Here is a 19,725-nt window from a genome sequence, read left to right on the forward strand (position 1 = left end):
GCTTAAGGTGAAAAGTTTTGGCAGCACCTTATTGATGTTCATCTTGGACAGGCGACTCTCTTAAAAAGAAAAATAAAGCCCCCGAATCCAGAGTTCTCCTCGTGACACACATTCCCGTGTCACAGGAGTCAGCACGCCTGGTGTAACGTGCTCAGAACGTGTCACTCAAACTCTGTGAACAGAAAGGCAGGAACAGTTTCGACCCTTATGTCAAATATGAGGGAAACCCACTAGACTGACCGGCTACCAGCTGTGATAGGCAGAGATGTCTGTCACAGAGATGACAGACAGAGGTCCAAATCTGTAGACTGGTTCGGCAGGGGCTCTGGAAAGTGTCAATGGGGAGGGACTTCTTAACAGGTGGGGGGGCTCTCATTACAGTGCGACAGAAAATGTTCTGTCCCTCGAATTGGGACCTTCCCTCATAGTCTGTCTGTCTCCCGAGTACTCATGGCCCCTGCTTGGAGCCGTCACGTGACACTGAGACAGGGCTGTGCTATATCGGGAAGTCCTTGGGGTCTGCCCTCCCTCAGGCACCCCAAACTACCCATCAGCAATGACTCTGTCCCCTTGCAAATGCACATCAGGGACATGTGATCTAACAGTGCACGCTCACCCCACACATTTTGTGCGTCTCTCTGCGTGGAAGACGTGGCCTGTGGCCTCTCTGTTACTTCTGACAGTTCTTACTGCGGGGGTGGCCTGCTGTCTCTAGGGGAAGAGGCTGCACCTAATGACAGCGTGTGTCACACAGAACGTGGGGTGTCCAGTGGGAGTTTGCAAAACCAGAGTCCCTAGACCACTGCAACCCCACGGGGGCAGGAGCGACCTCAGTATACAAAGGGCCGTGGTTAGCTGTTATGCATCTGTGCACTGATCCGGCTCTCTCGGGCTGCGTCTGGGAATTCAGATTGCCAGAAGGTTCCCACCGTTCTTTAACTGGTAAGAACGGCTTCCGAACTGAAGTTGTGCAAACAACATACTTTAATCTGCTTTCTGGCTAGGAGCCTGGAATTGGGGTACAAGCCAGGCAGGGAGCGCCGAGGAGACCAACCCCCATCACAGTCCTGGACACCAGCTCTCCAATGAGCTTCCCTGTCGGCCGACCCTCCACATTGGCCTGTCCTGGGCAGTGCTGCGGTGGAGACCCCTGGACATGCTGGATTTTGTCCTGTGTGCCTGTCCTCGTCTTGGCTGGCTTCAGTGACCAGCTGAACCTGGGTGGGGGTCTCAGGGACCCCCAACACAGCTGCCATGAAATGGCAGGAAAAAAAGAGAAGGCCACACCGGCCCTGTGACTCCTTCCCTGCTGTGTTTTCAACGTTCAGGTGCTGGGGACCCTGGACCTTGCAAACCTTGGAGCACCGCTCACAGTGAATGGGTTTCCACCCGCCGAGCGAGAGTCCACGGACATGGTCCTCCGAGCATTCACAATGACTCGACAGGACACTTCATAACAGACTCTGAATTACTGTTTCCAAATTACAAAACTAGAACCAGACTCACAAGAAGGAAACGGGAACTGCTGCTTGGCCTCCCCTGTGTGGGCATCCCAAATTATGGTTGTCTGCGCTCCGCAAATCAAAAAGAAATCGTCAGTAACTACTCTCCTCGCCAAGCTTTCTGTAGACACGTTTATCATGCAAGAAAAGGTAGTCAGGTCCTGGCCGGGTAGCTCAGTAGGTTAGAGTGTTGTCCCCATACACCAATGTCATGGGTTCAATCTCCAGTCAAGGCACATACAGAAATCAACAAGGAATAAATAAGTGGAACAACAAATCAATGGCTTCTCTCTCAAATCAATCAACAGTTAAATTTAAATAAGGAAAAGCAGCGAACCCCTATTTCTTTCAAACTAGCACTGTGCAAGGAAAATAGCATGTGAGCCACACAGGGAATTTTATGTTCTAGTAAGCCCTCTAAAAACAGAAAAGAACAAACAGTTTCACTGCAGTATGGCCGAAATATTATCGTTTCAACATGTAACCAACATGTGTCTGTCAATGAGATACCTGGTACTCTTTGTTGTCAGGTCTGTGGAACCCCTGCCCCCACCACCCCGTTACAAGCTGAAAAACCCATAATGGAGCTCATACAAGTGTCTTCCTGGCACTCTGCAAATGAAGAGTTGAGGGAGAAATGGCCATTTCTGCAAACTCCCCTGACAGTCGCTGCCCCAACTGGGGACAGCAGACATGTTACTCTGGGGTGAGGCCCCCCCAGACTGGTCCACAAATAAGGAGAAAATGGCCTTTCCCCCTTGGAAGACAAAGCAAATCTTGAGATCTTCTGAACCTATGATGTTGGGGAGACAGGGAAGTGCCCGGAGACAGCTCAGGGAACACCCCTGGACCTACGATGTTGGGGAGACAGGGAAGTGCCCAGAGACAGCTCAGGGAACACCCCTGGACCTACGATGTTGGGGAGACAGGGAAGTGCCCGGAGACAGCTCAGGGAGCACCCCTGGTCCTAACATCTCAATGAACCGGAACTTTCCACATTCTGGGAACCTGTATACCCCCCAGTCAATGTCAATTAATGCTCTCGTTTAAAGAAGAACTGGTTATGAGCTGTGTTGACCGTAGAAATTTTCTGAGGAAAGTATGGGGGCCATATCTCTGAAACCTGGTTCTCTGAGTTCTGGGTTAGCTCCATACCAACCAAAATCTTTAATTCATTTGTTTGGTGGATCAAACACTTTTTTTTTTTGTATTTTTCTTAAATGAGAAGGAGGGAGGGAGACAGACTCCCGCATGCGCCCAACCGGGATCCACCCAGCATGCCCACCAGGGGGCGATGCTCTGCCCATCTGGGGCGTTGCTCCGTTGAAACCAGAGCCATTCTAGCGCCTGAGGCAGAGGCCATGGAGCCATCCTCAACACCCGGGCCAACTTTGCTCCAATGGAGCCCTGGCTGCGGGAGGGGAAGAGCGAGAAGGGGGAGAAGGAAGGGAAGAAAAGCAGATGGGTGCTTCTCCTGTGTGCCCTGGCCGGAAATCGAACTCGGGACTTCCACATGCCGGGCTAACGCTCTACCACTGAGGCAACTGGCCAGGGTCTGGATCAAACACTTTTAAATTTACTTACTGGGACACATCTGTCACTAGAAAGAATATACAAATTCACAATTCTGGTGCAATTTCATGTTCTGCATCAGTAATTGTATAATTTTATTGATGTTTACATTGAATTATATAGCCCAGACAACGGAAAACATTAAGTAGCAGAAAAGCTGGTAAGACTCTGAAATATACTTTCACCCCTTGGGGTCAAGCCCCCACTGAAGAAGGTCAATGCCAATGTAGCCATAAACTACAATTTCTGCCTACGTATTCTTTTCTAGAACATTATTATTATTTCTTTTGTGGTTGACCAATGAAGGCAGACAGTGCACAACTTCAAACATGCACGTTCCCTGACCACACAGCTCAGTGGTAGACAAAGTGGGGTCAGGTAGAAAATGAGAAGTGAGGCCCTGGCTGGTTGGCTCAGTGGTAGAGCATCGGCCTGGCATGCAGAAGTCCCAGGTTCGATTCCCAGCCAGGGAACACAGGAGAAGCGCCCATCTGCTTCTCCACCCCTCTCTCTCTCCTTCCTGTCTGTCTCTCTCTTCCCCTCCCACAGCCAAGGCTCCATTGGAGCAAAGATGGCCCGGGCGCTGAGGATGGCTCCATGGCCTCTGCCTCAGGCGCTAGAATGGCTCTGGTCGCAACAGAGCGACGCCCCGGATGGACAGAGCATCGCCCTCTGGTGGGCGTGCCAGGTGGATCCTGGTCGGGCGCATGCGGGAGTCTGTCTGACTGCCTCCCTGTTTCCAGCTTCAGAAAATTACAAAAAATTAAAATTAAAATAAAAAAAAAAGAAAATGAGAAGTGAATATAAAAGCAGCCCCTGAGACAACAGGAGGTGAGGACAGAAAGAGCTCTCCCAAGAAAGCAGTGGGAGTTTTGCACACGGGTCCGTAGAGCAGTGTGACACACTCAAGAGATGACATGCTATCAACAAACGGTAAGGTCGCGTCACAGCCAGGAGAACCGACAAGCACAGCACGGTTCTGTTGGGTGATGACAGGGAAGCAGGAAGCCTTAGATTTCAAAGAAACCCCTGTTGTCTAGAGATTCAAGATGCCGTTTAAGCCAACACTCACTTTGTCTACGCCGGCACTCAAAATGTAGTTTCCTTTTTTGTTCCACTTCAAGGCAAAGATGGGACCTTTGTGCTGGCCCAAGGTGCTGGCCAGGTTACCTGGTGGTTAGTCAAACGACAATAATAAACACGTGAACTTCAAAGCCACGGTTGGCCCACTCCACGTTCCCACACCAGAGCCCCTCTCGTTGGACCCAAACACCAGGGAAGCTGGACTTACCATCTTCCGTCCATATTCTTGCAAAACCGTCATAGGAACCTGTCGCCAACAAAGTCCCATCACTCTGAGGGCAGGAAAGAGACAGGCCAAGAGACACAGCTTAGTAGGGGCAGCTCTGACCCTCCACAGACGACCTCTTATCCCAGGGCTAGAATAATCTTTCACCAAGAATCAGTGCCCTGTTAAGACTTATCAACTCTAGCCCTGGCCAACTGGATCAGTGGAAGAGAGTGAGCCTGGCATCTGGAAGTCCTGGGATCGATTCCTGGTCAGGGCACACAGGAGAAGTAACCATCTGCTTCTCTTCCCTTCCTTCTCCCCCTCTCCCTCTTCCCCTCTCGCAGCCAGTGGCTTGACTGGTTCAAGTGTGGCCTCAGGTGCTGAGAATAGCTTGGTTGGTCTGAGTGTCAGCTTCAGGCACTAAAAATAGCTTGGCTGATTTGAGCATCGGCCCCAGACAGGGGTTGCTGCATGGGTTCAGGTTGGGGCACGTGTGGAAGTCTGTCTCTCTATTTCCTCTCCTTTCACTTAAAAAAAAGGAAATACCACAGGAAAAGTTACAATGAGGCTGGAGAGACTTTTCTGAGCTTTGGACAATGTGTCCATGTGGAGAAAAGAGTTTGTGAGGAAATGATGGAACAGGGAGAAACACTCCAAAGAGCAAGAAAAATCAAAAGAAGATAGAAAGAGGGGTGTGTCCCACATGAGCACACACATAACCCTGTGACACAACTCCGTGAGCGCTTAGAAACAAAGCCCCCATGACCGAGCCACCCCAGGGTCCCCCATGGCAGTCCCTGCATTCACTGTTGGCTGTCGGGGAGGAGGGCCATGCTTACGTTCCAGTCCAGCGAGGTCACGTCTTTGTTACTGGGGACGTCGTGTCCCCCTTCCCGGATACAGTGCCGCAGCACGAGCTGGGTGGAGGCCCCGTTGCTGTTCTCACTGAGGTTCCATATCCGAGCCGTGGAGTCTCCGGACCTGCAGGGGGAAGCACACGGCACTCAGCATTCCTTTCGCTCGCTGTTTTTACTTTCTCCTTCCCCTCTTTGTAACCCAAGGCTGCAGCTGACAGGGCAGAGGCCAGACAGTGGCCCAGGGCACAGTCTGCTCTGGCGTGTGGCCCCAGGAGACCTGGGGGGGGAGAGGCCAGCCATAAACCCAAACCCAGGCATGTTACGTGTTTTATCCTCACTGGGTTTTCTCCTCCCCATCTCCGCTGCACCAAGTGATTTTAAACATTGGCATTAGTCCCCACCCCAGGGAGGAAACGGCTTGGCACCAGGACTTCTTGACAATTTGACCACAATCGGAGGCACCCATGGGAGGGCCACGGTGGGTGGGTGCCCCACATCATGGTCAGCACACCTGGGAGGAAGCCCCAGGCAGGTCATGGAGCAGGTGCCCTGTGAGGTGGGACTCAGACAAGAGCAAGAGCACGGACCCCCACTCCCCGGAGCGCCCCCAGCCTGACGCCCTCACCCGGAAGCCAGAAGGTCGCTGACAGGGTTCCAGGCACAAATGAACACCTCGGACTCATGGCCACAGAGGACCGTGGCCTTGCTGGGCGGGATCTCCACGTCCCCATCTATCTCCATCGGTTTCGAGTGGTTATCTGTCACAGGAAGCGGGAAACGTCATCGCCAGGGCTCCTCGGGCTTACAAACAGGTTTTTTAAATACGTTTCATTTATTTAAATACAGGGTGGGGCCAAAGACGTTTACCGGTGAGAAAGTTTACTCTTGTATTACTATTTATTGTCGCATTATTTGTTGTGTATGAACAACTGTAGACCTACTTTGCCAGCCCCCCCCACACTGTGTGTTATGTTTATTCCAAATTTGATAGAGGGATAGCAACAGTTACTCCTTATATGTAGGTGCAGGGTGACGTCCGACAGCCACGGCATGAGAGGGGGCGAAGGTGACAACAGCCACGTGTCTACTGAGCAGAGCCCCCAGGTCCCTGTTCACCTGAGCAGATGAGGCATTTTATCCCATGCAGCCTTCTGAGGGGTCACCTGGTGATCTTGAGGGCTCCCGAGGGTGGAGCCACGCTCTCAGAAGTCCCTCCACCCTCCACCCCCACATTCACACACCCTTGTTTCCTTGGGACACATGTGCACAATGTTCACACACTCCTACACCTGCATACATTCCTGTGCATGACACACATGCAAACATATGCACGCACACACACGCACTTTGTGAACTCAGAACCCGCAGCAGTCTGCATGTAGGAGCAGCAGAGGAGGGGCAGGCAGGTGCTCTGGGTAAAAGCTTGGCCCTCTGACCGATCTGTCCAACACTGTCCAGTGGTCACCTAATGAGGACTTGCCTTCCGGGAACTAGCTGAGACCAAGTCAGACGGCACACACTGTCCTGGTGCCCGCTTGGTAACCAGGAGCTCCTCACTTACACCAGGATTTTCCCCAAATCCTCCACCAGGAAGGCTGGGTGGGGACAGGGTCCTGCACTGGGAACACTGTATGCCGGACGGTGACCATGCAGTGAGGGTCCCTGCCAGCTCACAGGGAGGCACAGCTCCCTAAACCTGAGGCTGTGTAAGTAGAGAACGGTGTCTCAGATTTCAGAGGAAGCCTGGGGTGGGAAGCCTCTCGGGCGGAGGGACACACTTGTTCTACAGCGACCGGGGACGACCGTGCCGCAGGCAGACCCCTGTGGAGCCTTTGGCCCTGGGACGCCGTAAGAAACCACCAAAAGCCCTCCCAGGCCTGGGAGGCTGCACTCACTGATCGCGTGGGCTCCGTTCTCCTCCCCGTTCACTGTGGCCTCTCCATTCTTTGGTGGGTTGGGCTGGGGAACAGCCGCCGGGGTCGCCGTGGTTGCCGTGGTTGCCGTGGCTGCCGCTGCTGCTGCTGCCGCCGCCGCCGCGCTGGCCTGCTGCTGAGCGAGCTTCTCCCGGAAGGCCTGCTGCCGCGTCTGCACCACGTCGGGCATCACAGCATCGATGAGGGACAGGGACTCTATGGGGCGGCCGTCAAACACCGTGCCGTCCTGGGGAGAGAGCCACGGGGCAGCCGTCAACCTTGCGGCTCCTCAGGGTCTGTCCGCACCCCGGGCAGAGGGGCGCAGGCCGGCACGGAGCTCACGGCAATGCCAAGGGCGTCTGCCCGGGGGGTCGGGAGTGGTGGGGGTGAGCACTGCTGCGGGACAGGTGTGTGATGGCTGTGCTCAGCGTGGGACCCACACCACACTTGGTGCGTCCCAGACATCAGAGCTCTGTCACCTTATTTCATGGAAAAGGTGCTGTCCCTGACCCAACGACTCCTTGGTGGGTGAGGGCGACTGTGCCGTGCCAGGGGGCTTAGAGACCATTCTGGTTGTCACCACTGGGAGAGGAGATGCTGCTGACATCTACCTGGTGGGTGTAGACCAGGGACACTGCTCACACCCTGGTGGATGCACAGGACACCACCCCTCACACAGAATGTTCTGACCCCCAATGTCAAGAGTAACAGGCTGGAAAAACTGCTGAGATGCCAGGACAAATGTGGGAGTAACTACCCTTCTGTGCGGGAGGGGGGGGAGAGAGAGAGAGAGAGACCTGTATCAGAGAGAGAGAAAGGGAGAGACCTGTATCAGAGAGAGAGAGAGAGACCTGTATCAGAGAGAGAGAAAGGGAGAGACCTGTATGAGAGAGAGAGAGAGAGACCTATATCAGAGAGAGAGAAAGGGAGAGACCTGTATCAGAGAGAGAGAGAGAGAGAGAGACCTGTATCAGAGAGAGAGAAAGGGAGAGACCTGTATCAGAGAGAGAGAGAGAGACCTGTATCAGAGAGAGAGAAAGGGAGAGACCTGTATCAGAGAGAGAGAGAGAAGAAGAAGAAGAAGAAGAGAGAGAGAGAGAGAGAGACCTGCACCATGGAGAGCTGACTGCAAGGACACCTCTCTGTCTCACTGGATAAAATGCATCCTGGCTGCCTTACTTGAGAAATTAGGAATGAGGAAAAGACACAAGTCCCAGCTAAAGAGGAAGTAAATGAACCATCACCCTGACTGGCAGCTGGTCACAATTATGTGGAGGAAGGAGAGGCAATCTTACAGTAACACAAAACGTGTAAAAAAGGAGGTCAGCTGTGAGCCACTCTCATCCCCGGTTCCAGCCAACGCTGACCAACTGGTGAGCATGCCTGTCTCCAGGTCACCTGCCTTCACATATTCACATCCCAAACGGTGACTCCTTTGCAAAGAGCAGGAACTGTCCACAGCCATCAAAATGCGTCCTAGTTTAAACTCTAAAAGCACATCTCACTCTTAACAGCAATAAAACTAGCCGACAGGCTCTCTCATTGTCCTCTGCACAGACAGGAAAGGTACAAAGGCTGCACAACAAGCAGGGACAGAAACCAGAGGGGCGGGGAAACTGAGTCGTGGCCTCACACGCGCTGAGCGCTGGCGGGAGTCTGGGAGGAGGTGGCTGCTGTCCTTGTATCGCTTGTTTGTTTTGTGGAAGAATCCCGGACATGAAGGTAAGAAAGGAAGAGGTTGCCATGGTCAGGGAAGAAATTGGCAGGAAGTCAGGTGCCTTACAAAGATGCAGGTTTCTGGGAGATGTCACAGGAACCCATGTGACAGAACACAGGACCCATTGCTCCTGTGACTCTAAAGCTGAAGAGAAAGTGGAGGGAAATGGGAGGCAGGAGACAGGACGAGAGGAAAGTCTGAGAGGGAGGAGATGGGCTCCAGGCAGGTGAGACCTGTGGAAGGGGTCACTCAAGGGCAGGACACTCAGACATGTGGTGCCCTGAGCACGCAGGGCATCAGCCATGTGGGAAGAGTCATGATTGGATACAGGGAAAGCCCGGGGTACAGCCATGTGCGGAGTCACAGAGAGAGAAAGCATGGAATACGTAACAGGGACTCGGACAAAGATGCCGAAGGTGGCATGAAGGTCACTGGAGGTCCTGGGCACCTTTCCGGGAGGATCCAAAGAGCAAAGCTGAGGGCATGGGTGGAGGGGTGGACCGGGAGTGGTGAAAGGAGCTGTTATAAACCAGAACTTAAAAAAGAACCCACTGATGTAAAACTGGCTCAACAATGCACGGAGCCCCAACCTACAGACAGAGAAGGGGACACAAGCAAATTGACCCCATTTCTAATTTGTAACTCTGGTCCTATTGTCTTACTTTTTCTACACCAAGCATGACAATCAGCCTGTCACTAGGAATGCTCTCGAGCACAACAGTTATCCCCTCTCCTCCCTGATGCACAAGACAGCTTTCCCTGGGACACGTCTCAGGGTTTCTCGGGGTCCCTGTGTCACTGGCCAGTGCAGAAAGCAGAGAGGAGCCCTCTCCTGTCAGTGTGCACGTGCACAGCGACCGCCCGTGCTGAGGCTAACAAGCAGGTATGTTTTCAGAGGTGGGGACACGTGGGGTGCATGATGATCGGTCCACAGCTGGCCAGCTGTGTATGTGCAAAACACTTTGTGTGCAAAACACTCAGAGTTTGCCCCCTGTGAATCCAGAGTACCCCCACCCCTCATCCGGTAAATTACTGACCCTGTAGAAGACCCCAGAGCCTGGCGTGCAGGACTGAACCCTTTTGCCTGGCCCTGCAGGTCCCTGGGACATGGGGGGGAGTGAGAGGCTGAGTCTCTGCTCTGCCTGGGGGAGGGGTGCACGTACCTCGTTGATGCTGATCTCGGCCTCCACATACTGCAGCCCCTTCTGCAGGATGGAGATGAGCGTGGCAGGCGGCACCAGCATCCCGTTGATGTTCGACTGGTTGATGTGGCTCTCGATGCCGAACGTGAAGGCCGAGTGGGAAAATCCTGCAGTGAGACAGGGAGGACAGGCGGGAGGCTGCAGGTGGACTCCATGCCCACGGGGCCCGAGTGGTGGTGGTGGCATCACTCATCTCAGCCAACAAGGATGCCCAGCTGCAGACAGGGCAGGGGTGACGTGAGTGGGAACGGGGGCGTGCACAGGATGGAAAAGCGCCTTGGAGGGTAGAGCCGGCCCAGCACTATTCGTAGCTAAACAGCACAGAGCCTGCTCCCTTTTCTGCAACCACAAGCTGATGGCTGGCTTTCTCCTGGGTCCCCCCACCCCCACTCCATCCAGAAGCTAGGCACTCAAGTCTCTAGGTGCCCCAGGTCTGGCTGCGGTGCACACAAGGCCTCAGCTGAGAACAGGGGCTGGCAGGTGCCCGCTGAGTGACTCACACAGCCAAGAATCCTAAGAAAAAGAGGCTATACAGTATTCTGGACTGGTCATTGTGGCTGAGCCTCATTTTGCCAAAAAGCTGGGAGTTCTCCCTTGGCTGGGAGATGCTGGCTCTCTCTTTTCTGTCCCTCACAGTCACCGATGGCCTCCACAGCTAGCTACTGGTAAGGGCAATGCCCAGCCAGTCACCGGGTGTGTGGTGGAACAGTGTGGGGGAAACCCTGGCAGGAGAGAGGGGACGGCTACGGCAAGTGCACACAATGCCTGCGTCTAGAAGGGAGCAACTGGCCAGGCAGGGAAGCAGGAGCTGCTGGGGGCCCATCAGGGACCGCGAGCGATTCGGAACCTGTAACAACCTTCCTCGTGGAGAGAGCAAGGGGCCTCCCACAGCTGGAGGTCTAGGCCATGGCAGGAGCCCTCTGCAAACAGGTAACCCAGCCCGGTGCAGCTTAGAACCCGCATTGGTCCTGGGGCAGCCACAGGTGCATGGGAGCTTGCAATCCCTGTAACCCATTGTGTGTGTGTGGGCGGGGGCTGACAGGGGTCTGGGGGCCATGTGAGTATCATGGAACCCCTGTGCCCAGCTCCCTGGCCTCACGTAGGCTGGGGCCCAGGGCTCCTGCGGGGCACAGTGGGTGCCCCTTCTAAGCCCCGGCCTGCAGGCGCGAAATATGCTTCTCCCACAAGGCCGGACCCTCTCAGCCTCTGTCAGCATTACCAGCGGGGCGTGCTTCCACGCCCTCTTTGCCAGCCCCTCCCCTGTGGGGTCCTGGGAACCCCACTCGTAAGCTGTCTTTCCTGTGGGCATGTTCTCATTGCCCCTGGCTCATCCGACCTGCTGCTGGTGGGCTGCACGGGGCCCTCAGGGCATCTGCACGCTGCCTCCCACCCGCACATGCCCAGAGCACCGGCTCACCAGGTGGGGATGTTCCCCGGCGATAGGAAGGAGCGGGCCTTTCCCCGCCAGCCTACCCTTCCCCCCTCCTCCTCCCCAGTCCTCCCTTTTCCGTTCCCACTGCCAGATTACCAAGAATATATAAAACTTGTAGTTTGTTTATTTCGCAGAGAGCAAGGCATCCGCTGTTCCTGTGACGCTGGTTGCACAGGGACCCCTCCAAGGCCCTGCCCCGCGGCCCCTCTTCCCCTGCTTTCCGAGGACATAAGCAAAGGCCCCTTTGTGACCAGCTGGCCGTGCCTTCTCCTGTTTTCTCTTTCTCTGCAGGCCGGTGCTAAGCAGGGACTCCATCCCTTGGTCCCTGCTGTGGCTCCCACTTCCTGGGTTCTGGGCCACGGTGATTCCTCTCTTGAACACTAATAATTTATTTAGGATGACCCCACTCAGTGGCTCCTGCCTTGTCCTCCGTGCATGTCTTTCCCGCTGACAGGGCAGAACACAGGAGGACAGGGCCATGTCTCACCCTCCCGGTATTTTTAAAAGGTCCAGCGCAGAGCTACGCCCACCGCAGTTAATGATCACAAGGGCCAGCCCTGCGCGGTGCCTACTCTTGGTCAGGAATTGCTTAGGAGCTTCCATTAATCCATTCAAGCTCCCGGTCACCCCTTCCCCATTACCTTGTGTCCCTCCCACAGGTCAGGTCCTGAGAGCTTCCTGCATAACCAAGGGGCCCCAGTCAACCAGCTTGTGGGGCTGGGACTGAGCCCTCACTAGGGCAGCGGGCACCACGCCAGCTGGGCACATCTACCGAGTTCCCCAACCAGGCCCAGGAACAAGGCTCATAGGGCTCTGGACAAAGAAGTCTCGGTGACTCCCGGGCACCTCTGGAAGGAAGTCAAGTCAAGCTGCATAGCTTAGATGCCACACAGGTGTTGGTTCCTGCCGGCTCTCCTAAAACAAAATACTGTAGTCCAGGGGGCGTGACCGGTGAACCTTTCTTTCTCACACTTCCGGAGGCTGGAAGGCCAACATCAAGGTGAGGGCAGACGGGGTGTCCACATTCAGCCTGTAGCAATACATTTCATTCATCCACACATTCACTTATCCCCACAAGATGGAGCGATTCTGACAGCACGACCGCCCTTAACCACGCCCAGGCACCCCGCACCCACGATCTCCCTCCAGACAGCAATTTTTCAGAGTCCGTGCAGTTCCTGCTTTATACATGAGCAGGGAGACAGCAGGGAAGTTAGATGATCTGTCCAAGGTTCACACTGTGATGACAGGCGGAACGGGACCTTCAACTCTGGACTGCATGAGACCCGTTTTTTCAGCCGACAGTCTGAGACCCATGGTGCAGGCGTGGAAATGCTCAGTTCCCTGGGAAGATGCTAACTCCATTCCCAGCTGCCCAACCCCAGCCCTGACCTGCAGAAGCCAAGAATGCAGCTCACGCAATTTACAGAACAAACGAACAGCAGGGTGCAAACCCACTTCTAACTGAATGCTGGACCATGTCCTTAGTCTATCTTGATTTTAAAATGTTGCATCTATAGTTGGGTGGCATAACTTCCTCATCTCTACGTGATAATGTCCTTCAAAGTCAGTTCTGCTTCTCCCAATGAGCTGATCACAATATTCAGTTCAGAGGTGTGGCGAGAAGAGGCGGGTGCTAAAACCACTCTGCTAGAAGAATCCCCCCACTCACGGCCCCAAAGCAGTGAGTAAGCAGGTTGAGTTATTTGGGGCACCATGACCTTGAACATCTCAGCCAAAAAGCTGTTCTGGAGATGAGATATAAATATTCTCATCAACCCTTGATCAAAAATCAACATTCTTATGCGTGAAAAGAAGTCCTATTTGCTTAAACAGGCATTTGTTGCATTTCTCTGGGTGGATCTACCCTTGGCCTCTAAAACAAAACAAAACATATCAAAAAAATGTTTTTCTTAGTCCATTTGTTGTTAAGACTTTCTCCTTGATTTCTGGCCAGAGAAAACAGCAGGAGCCATGGGGATCCCTGGGTTCTGTCCCCTCTCTATGCAAAGGAACTGAGCTCCTGAGAGGTCTCCTCACCTCTTGGTTGGGCCTCCACTGCCCTTCCCTCAACATGAAGGTCAGGTCACTCAAAGCGCTAATGGAAGGCTCAGGTGTGACCACAGGATAAGACACTTCTGAGCCCAGGGAAGACCAGGAACCAATGGAGACATCACTAGGGCTCTATCCAGGTCGGAGGGTCACTCACAGGAGACAGGGTGATGTCCACACACCACATCGGCGGTGCCGGCATGACACATCCCCTGAGGCCATGGTGGCTGCAGCCCTGCCCTGTGCCTAGGTGTGGTGTCTGATCATTCTTGGAAGACTGGCACCTGTAGGCAGGATGCTTCTCTCTGGGGCGGGCACAGCCTGCAGCACCACCAGGCTGAGAAGCACGTGCACCTGCCATCTGCCATTGGGGGTAGGGACTTCTGTGCCTCTGTCATCAACTTCCAACCCACCTCCTCCTGTGCCCAGCACGACAGTGGTTAGAACAGAGATCAGGAAGTCAATAACAGAGACGGAAGTCCTCGGGGATGGCCCCTCGGCAGGCGTGTGGGGTGTGAAACAGCAGGAGATTTCAGAGCATGGCGGCACCCTGATGGAAAGACCCATGCCAGGGCAAAGCATTTGTGTCCCTGCATCCACTGTGTGGCCATCCTCCAGCCATGTCTAAGCCGGTGGGTGGCTCTTACTCAGTGAGAGGTACCCCTGAAGAATCTCTGGACAGCAGGAATGCTCAACTGTGTCATCACACACATTTGACACATGGGGGAGGGGCGCTGTCCCTTGCACTGCCCAGTCTTTAGCATCCCTGGCCTCCAACCGCTACTTGCCAGGGGCTTGCCTCCTTCAAGCCGTGACAACCAGCGCTGTCTTCAGGTGTTGCCTAGTGACCTGCCTTGATGACCCGGAGGGACTACCACCCCCAAAACGACACTCTTCCCCAGGTCTACTCGACACATTTCTGCCTGACTTCTCAACACAAGGGGTGAATTTCCATCACTGATACACAAGCCACCCTTTGATGCAACTGGTCACAGAATTCAGGTGGACACACACTAATGGGGAATCACCAGACGAGGTGAAACTATTTCAGAAGCGAAAGCAAGAAAGGGTATAGTCACGACAGCCTGGGGAAGGTGTGAAGCCAGCCCTGTATTTAATTTATATACAGCACAGCAAGTTCAAGCACAGAGGCTTCCCTTTGGGCGAGAAAGGAGCGTGGACACAACTCGGCCTCACCCGGCCGAGAGATAAAATAGACTCAACACCAAACCAAGGGCAGGCTCTGTGTGTCCTGAACACGGCTACCCCATGCTTCACACACCGTTTGAGTGGTCGCGCGAACCACGTCGCCCAGTAACCAGAGGTCCAATGCAGGAGATTGCAAAGCATGGTGGCACCCTGATGGCAAGACCCATGCCAGGGTCATCAGCAACACCTGCTAGATGATCAGCCACCAGCCCTCAGAAATACCACCTCAGGGAAAGAACGCAGGTGCGTGATGCTGGGGCTGCTGGGCTGTGGGCTGTGCCTCTTCGGCGGAAACCAACCCCCAGATCCCCCATTCGAGGCATTACAAGAAGTATCTTTATTAAGTAATTTAGTGGACCTGCATACTTGGAAATCTGACCGCTATCCAAAGCCAGTGGACACACCAGGTTTGTTTCTTAGTATCCCAGATCAGGAGCCAAAACCAGAGCCCCTCGGGTTTCATTGGGCACATGTCCTGTGTTTGGAAATAAAGTTTGATTGACATATGCCTGAGCTGACACATTGCCTATCACTGCTCTTCTGCTACAAACCGCAGTTGAGTGGCTGCAACAGGGACTGTATGGCCCACACGTCCGAAGATTTTTACTGTTGTATTTGCTCCTCTCTAGGAAAATGGTGCCAACTTGACTTTCTCTCTCTCTCTAGCTATAAAATATCTGCATACACATTCAAGGTCAATGTCATGGCCTCCCAGAACCCTTCATGTGGGAACCCACTCTTAGGGCGATGGTCTCAGGAGGTGGGGCCTTTGGGAGGAGATGGGGTCCTGCAGGCAGTCTTCAGGAACGGGATTAGTGTGATTGTATCAGAGACCCCAGGGAGCGCCCCTGCTGCCCCCTTACACCACAGGAAGTTACACTGGAAAGTTGGCCAGCAGCAAACCAGGCGGCAAGTCCACACCAGCCATGGACTGGCTGATAACCTGATCGCAAACTTCTCAGCCTCCAGAACTGTGAGAAATAAATGCCGGCTGCTTCTGACCATGTGGTGTGTGGTCCTTTGTTACAGCAGCGAAAGGCACTGAGAAAGCTCTTCTTGCACCAGGTCTGGTAACAACGTCATGGCCGCAGCAGCAGACTCTTATTAACTGTTTCCTCCGCGCCAGGCAGTAGATACCAGCCTCCCAGTGCCAGTCTGTGTAGCACAAAGCTAGCTCAGTTCCCGATTTGCCTTCAGGAGCCTCCTGCTCTCTTCTCAAAATTGGTGGAGAGCCTGGGCACCAGCCTTCGCCCGAGCACAGCCCTCAAACCCTCTCGTCCCGAGTCCCAAACCCAGCCGGCTTTGCTGGAGGTGGACACCCCCACTGCCATAGACGTCTCTGTTTATCCTGCTCTCTGGTCTAAAACAGTGCTTCATTGTTCTTGGGTTTGGGAGATTTGGTGCCTGAGAGGAGGACATTCAACAATATCTGGAAACCTGTCTGGCTGTTACAGTGGCATGTGTGTGTGTGTATGTGTATGTGTGTGTGTGCTTTGCCTGCACCACCAGCATCGTATGGGGAGACATACTACACCTGTGCTAAACATCCCACAACACCCAGGACCTCGTATGATGAAGGGTGACCCTGGCTGATGACCCAACAGTGCGAGGCTGACAGCCCTGCTCCAGATTCCCCGTGCCTCCCCTGGCACATCCCTGCTCCCTGATCAGAACCGGTCACTCCTCCCCATCCTCCTGTCCTCACGTGCCCTCCCAGGCCCCAGGCAGACACAAACTCCCAAAAGGCAGGAGGCCCAGCCCGAACCACTTTATGTCACCCTTGGTACAGTGCCTGAGTGCAGCACAATTGGCAGATGGACAGATGGATGAACAGACCAAAAACACAGGCAAGGCTGATGGAAACCACGGGTGGTGAGAAATGGAATCAAACCAGGTACCCACGGCTTTCCCATAAAAGACTGAGGGCAAGGAAAGAAGTAAATGTTTAGGCACAACATCCTCACAGCAGGAAAGCCGTGTCCAGGCAGAGATGACGGCCACACAGGCGACAATCTCAAAACACCAGGGAGGCTCTCGCTGCATGTACGGGGCAGGGCACAGTAGGTTTGCGGTCGTGAGCATGTAAAACACAGAGTTAATTCTCTTTATTATCAGTTATTAGTAATTGCATGATCATCCAGATGAATTACTGTGCACCTGCTTTTGCCCCACCCTGTAGACACCTGAACAAAACACCATGATATTATTCAGGAATAACAGTAACAACACATAGGTGATACTTGGTGCGAGTGACACGCGTCAAACCTTTCCATCACCTCACAGAGGTGGCAACCACCTACAAGTCCACCTCAATAAATCCATGTTCCACATGGGGAAACCGAGTCACAGAGTTCTGTGATTCCTCCCCTCCCCTGAGTCTATGCTCTTAAACCCACACACTGAAACTGGTTCAGGAATATCCAGGTGATGCAGATGCCTACCCTTAAACAGAAAGGTGAGAATCATTTCTCAGTAATACCCCTGACGTCCTTCAGCAGGAAATAAGATTCAAGCAAGGCTAACAGTATAAACACGAGCCGGGACCCTTCCCACACTAAGCAGGCAGGCAGAGGGGAGCGTGTGTACTGACGCCACTCACAGAGAGAGAGCCATGTTAGGGATCAACGTCATCAAAGGCCAGGATGGGGGAGGCGGGTTGGGTCCCTCCTGCAGACAGAGAGCACGCCTCACAGGGTGCCCGGAGGACTGGGGTCACCCCATATAATTCCCAAGATCCCATTCAATTCGAACATTCTATGCAGAGCAGAGAAGGACCTCAGTGTCTCCAGCAAACCCACTGGATTTTAATTTATGGAGGTGACCGACCAATGACATGAGCTTCATGCTCCTGAAAGAAGAATCGATCACTTATATAATTCCTGAGAGGAGGGGCCGCGTCCCCCTTGCAGGGACAACACAAAGCGAATGCCACGCACCATGCAGGGACCAGGAAGCCGAGGGAGGAGGAGGAACTTGGGGCTCCGCTTTCACGAACCCCACCCGAGGGTCAGTCACTAGGTGGGGACGTACCTCATTGGACAGGAATAGGACACACACATTCGTGTCTGTGGTTGGGAGGATCGGAATACGGTTTTCACGCCACTGAAAGCCACCCGGGCGGGACCAGTGAAGAACGTGGCAGTTGAGAGTGGCCCTGTGACGGACGGATGGACACTGGATGGACAGCAGACGGCCTCCGGTGACCCCGCCCAAGCACCCCACTGGCTGCAGAGGAGCTTCTGTTTGGAGGGAGGGACCGTGGTCAGGAACCGGTCGTAAATGTGGGATCGTCTTCAGGACCAGTAGGAACGCAGGCCCCCAAAACAGCAGGGCAGAGGGTGAGGGGGAGGTGGGAGAAGGAGAGGATTGCGTGTCCCCTTGGGGACAACGGCCTTTCAAAGACGTGGCTGGAGAGGGAGACCGCTGTGAGGTAACACACGGGCCCTCGGGAGCGGGGACAGGGCCGCGTCTCACACTTCAGATGACCGGCTTCTGTCAGGGAGGAAGAGAGAATAAATCCTGGCAGGAAATGAAACTTATTGAGGCCGGAGACTTTTAAGGTCACATTAGAATTTCAGAGCACGCCAGTCTAAAATGGAAACCGGGCCGGAACGTTGAAAACCGGCGCCGGGCTAACGGGGCTGCCTCGTCTGAGCTGAGAAACGAGAAGCTGGACCCCTCGTAGGCTTTCCCGTCACCGATTCACAGGAGGGCGTGACCACGGAAGCCTTCCGGCATCTTCAACAGACCCCACCCTTACTTTTGATGTTCACACCAACAGAAACTGCTTGGCTCTGTGGGGCAAGACCTCAGGTATCAACCACTGTAACATACAGACACTCGGGTAAGATTCATTCTAATGGTCGTCCCCCCCCCCCCGCCTCGGCTCCAACAACTTAAAATCGCAGCAGAATGGCCCACCTTGAGTCTTAGCCCCCACAACGTACACAAACTACCGCAGTGAGGGCTGGGGTGAGCGGTGAGGGGTGCCGGGGCTAGGCGGGCCGGCTGGCACAGGTGGGCCTCAGGTCCGCGACTTCGTGTCTGTTCTTCAAAACGGTTATGATCACACCAAAAGACAAGCTCAGGAAGACGCTCTTGGTCTATGAAGGGCTTCGTCCATGACACCCTACTTCAGTGTCCTTCTCCCCCAGCCAGGAGCGCAGTAAGCAGAGGGCCCCTGCAGACAGGGAACAGGGTGTGCCCGGTGGGTGGGTGGGTGGGAGGGCGCCAAGTATCAAGGCCACGAGGTCGTTGGGCGGTGTTTCGGCCCCTTCCCCAGCTACTGAGCACCCCGGCGGTTTTTAGTTATTTTACTTTTTAACACTGAAATACAACACACACACACACACACACACACACACACGCGCGCGCGCACAAAAATGCACAGACGATGGCCATGCAACCACGAGCCAGGGTTTACCTCTGGACAGCGACCAGCAGTGTGGATGACCACGTACTCTCTCAGCTGTCCTCCCGCCCCCTCAGCACATGCTGCAGGCCACGTGACTGACCCCCAATAAAAACCCCGGATGCCAAAGCTACGTGGTCAGCAGCATTGCACACGAGTTGCTGTCTTTCGTTGCTAGAAGAAGCCAGCCCCTCCACAGAACTCCACAGAGAGGGACCACCTGCGAGCCTGTGCCCCTCATTTTTGCCCTTTGCTGACTTTATAGCTCCCCTAGCCCTGGCTCGCTTTACTGGAGAAACAACTGACCTGTGACACGGTGCACGTCCCAGCTGCAGAAGCTGATTCCCTGATCCCATGCATGTATCTACTGCAGAATGATTGCACCGTAAGATTACTTAGCACCCCGTCACCTGAGGCGCTTCCCTTTCCAGCAAAGAGAACCTTGAAGAGCTACTCTGTTCCCAACTTTCAAGCACATGTTACACTCTAGTCAAGAGCCATCCACTAAGACATGTATCTCTTTGCTGTAACCAGCTGTGAGAGTAACAGTTTTTGAGCCCTATGAAT

General features: G+C 54.1%; 1 protein-coding gene across 3 annotated transcripts in view; it reads right to left on the reverse strand.

Moving 5' to 3' along the window:
- LOC136316758 (F-box-like/WD repeat-containing protein TBL1X) overlaps positions 1-19,725 on the reverse strand; it is a 237,639-nt gene that overhangs the window by 105,311 nt on the left and 112,603 nt on the right. For all 3 annotated transcript variants that reach the window (XM_066248904.1, XM_066248905.1, XM_066248903.1), the window contains 7 exons: positions 10,016-10,161; positions 7,118-7,382; positions 5,848-5,980; positions 5,205-5,346; positions 4,366-4,429; positions 4,147-4,244; positions 1,507-1,567 (listed from right to left, as the gene is read on the reverse strand). In XM_066248904.1, coding sequence (XP_066105001.1) covers positions 1,507-1,567; positions 4,147-4,244; positions 4,366-4,429; positions 5,205-5,346; positions 5,848-5,980; positions 7,118-7,382; positions 10,016-10,161 — 909 coding nt within the window. The remainder of the gene's footprint in view (positions 1-1,506; positions 1,568-4,146; positions 4,245-4,365; positions 4,430-5,204; positions 5,347-5,847; positions 5,981-7,117; positions 7,383-10,015; positions 10,162-19,725) is intronic.

This window comes from Saccopteryx bilineata, chromosome X (assembly GCF_036850765.1).
Source record: "Saccopteryx bilineata isolate mSacBil1 chromosome X, mSacBil1_pri_phased_curated, whole genome shotgun sequence".
NCBI lineage: Eukaryota > Metazoa > Chordata > Mammalia > Chiroptera > Emballonuridae > Saccopteryx > Saccopteryx bilineata.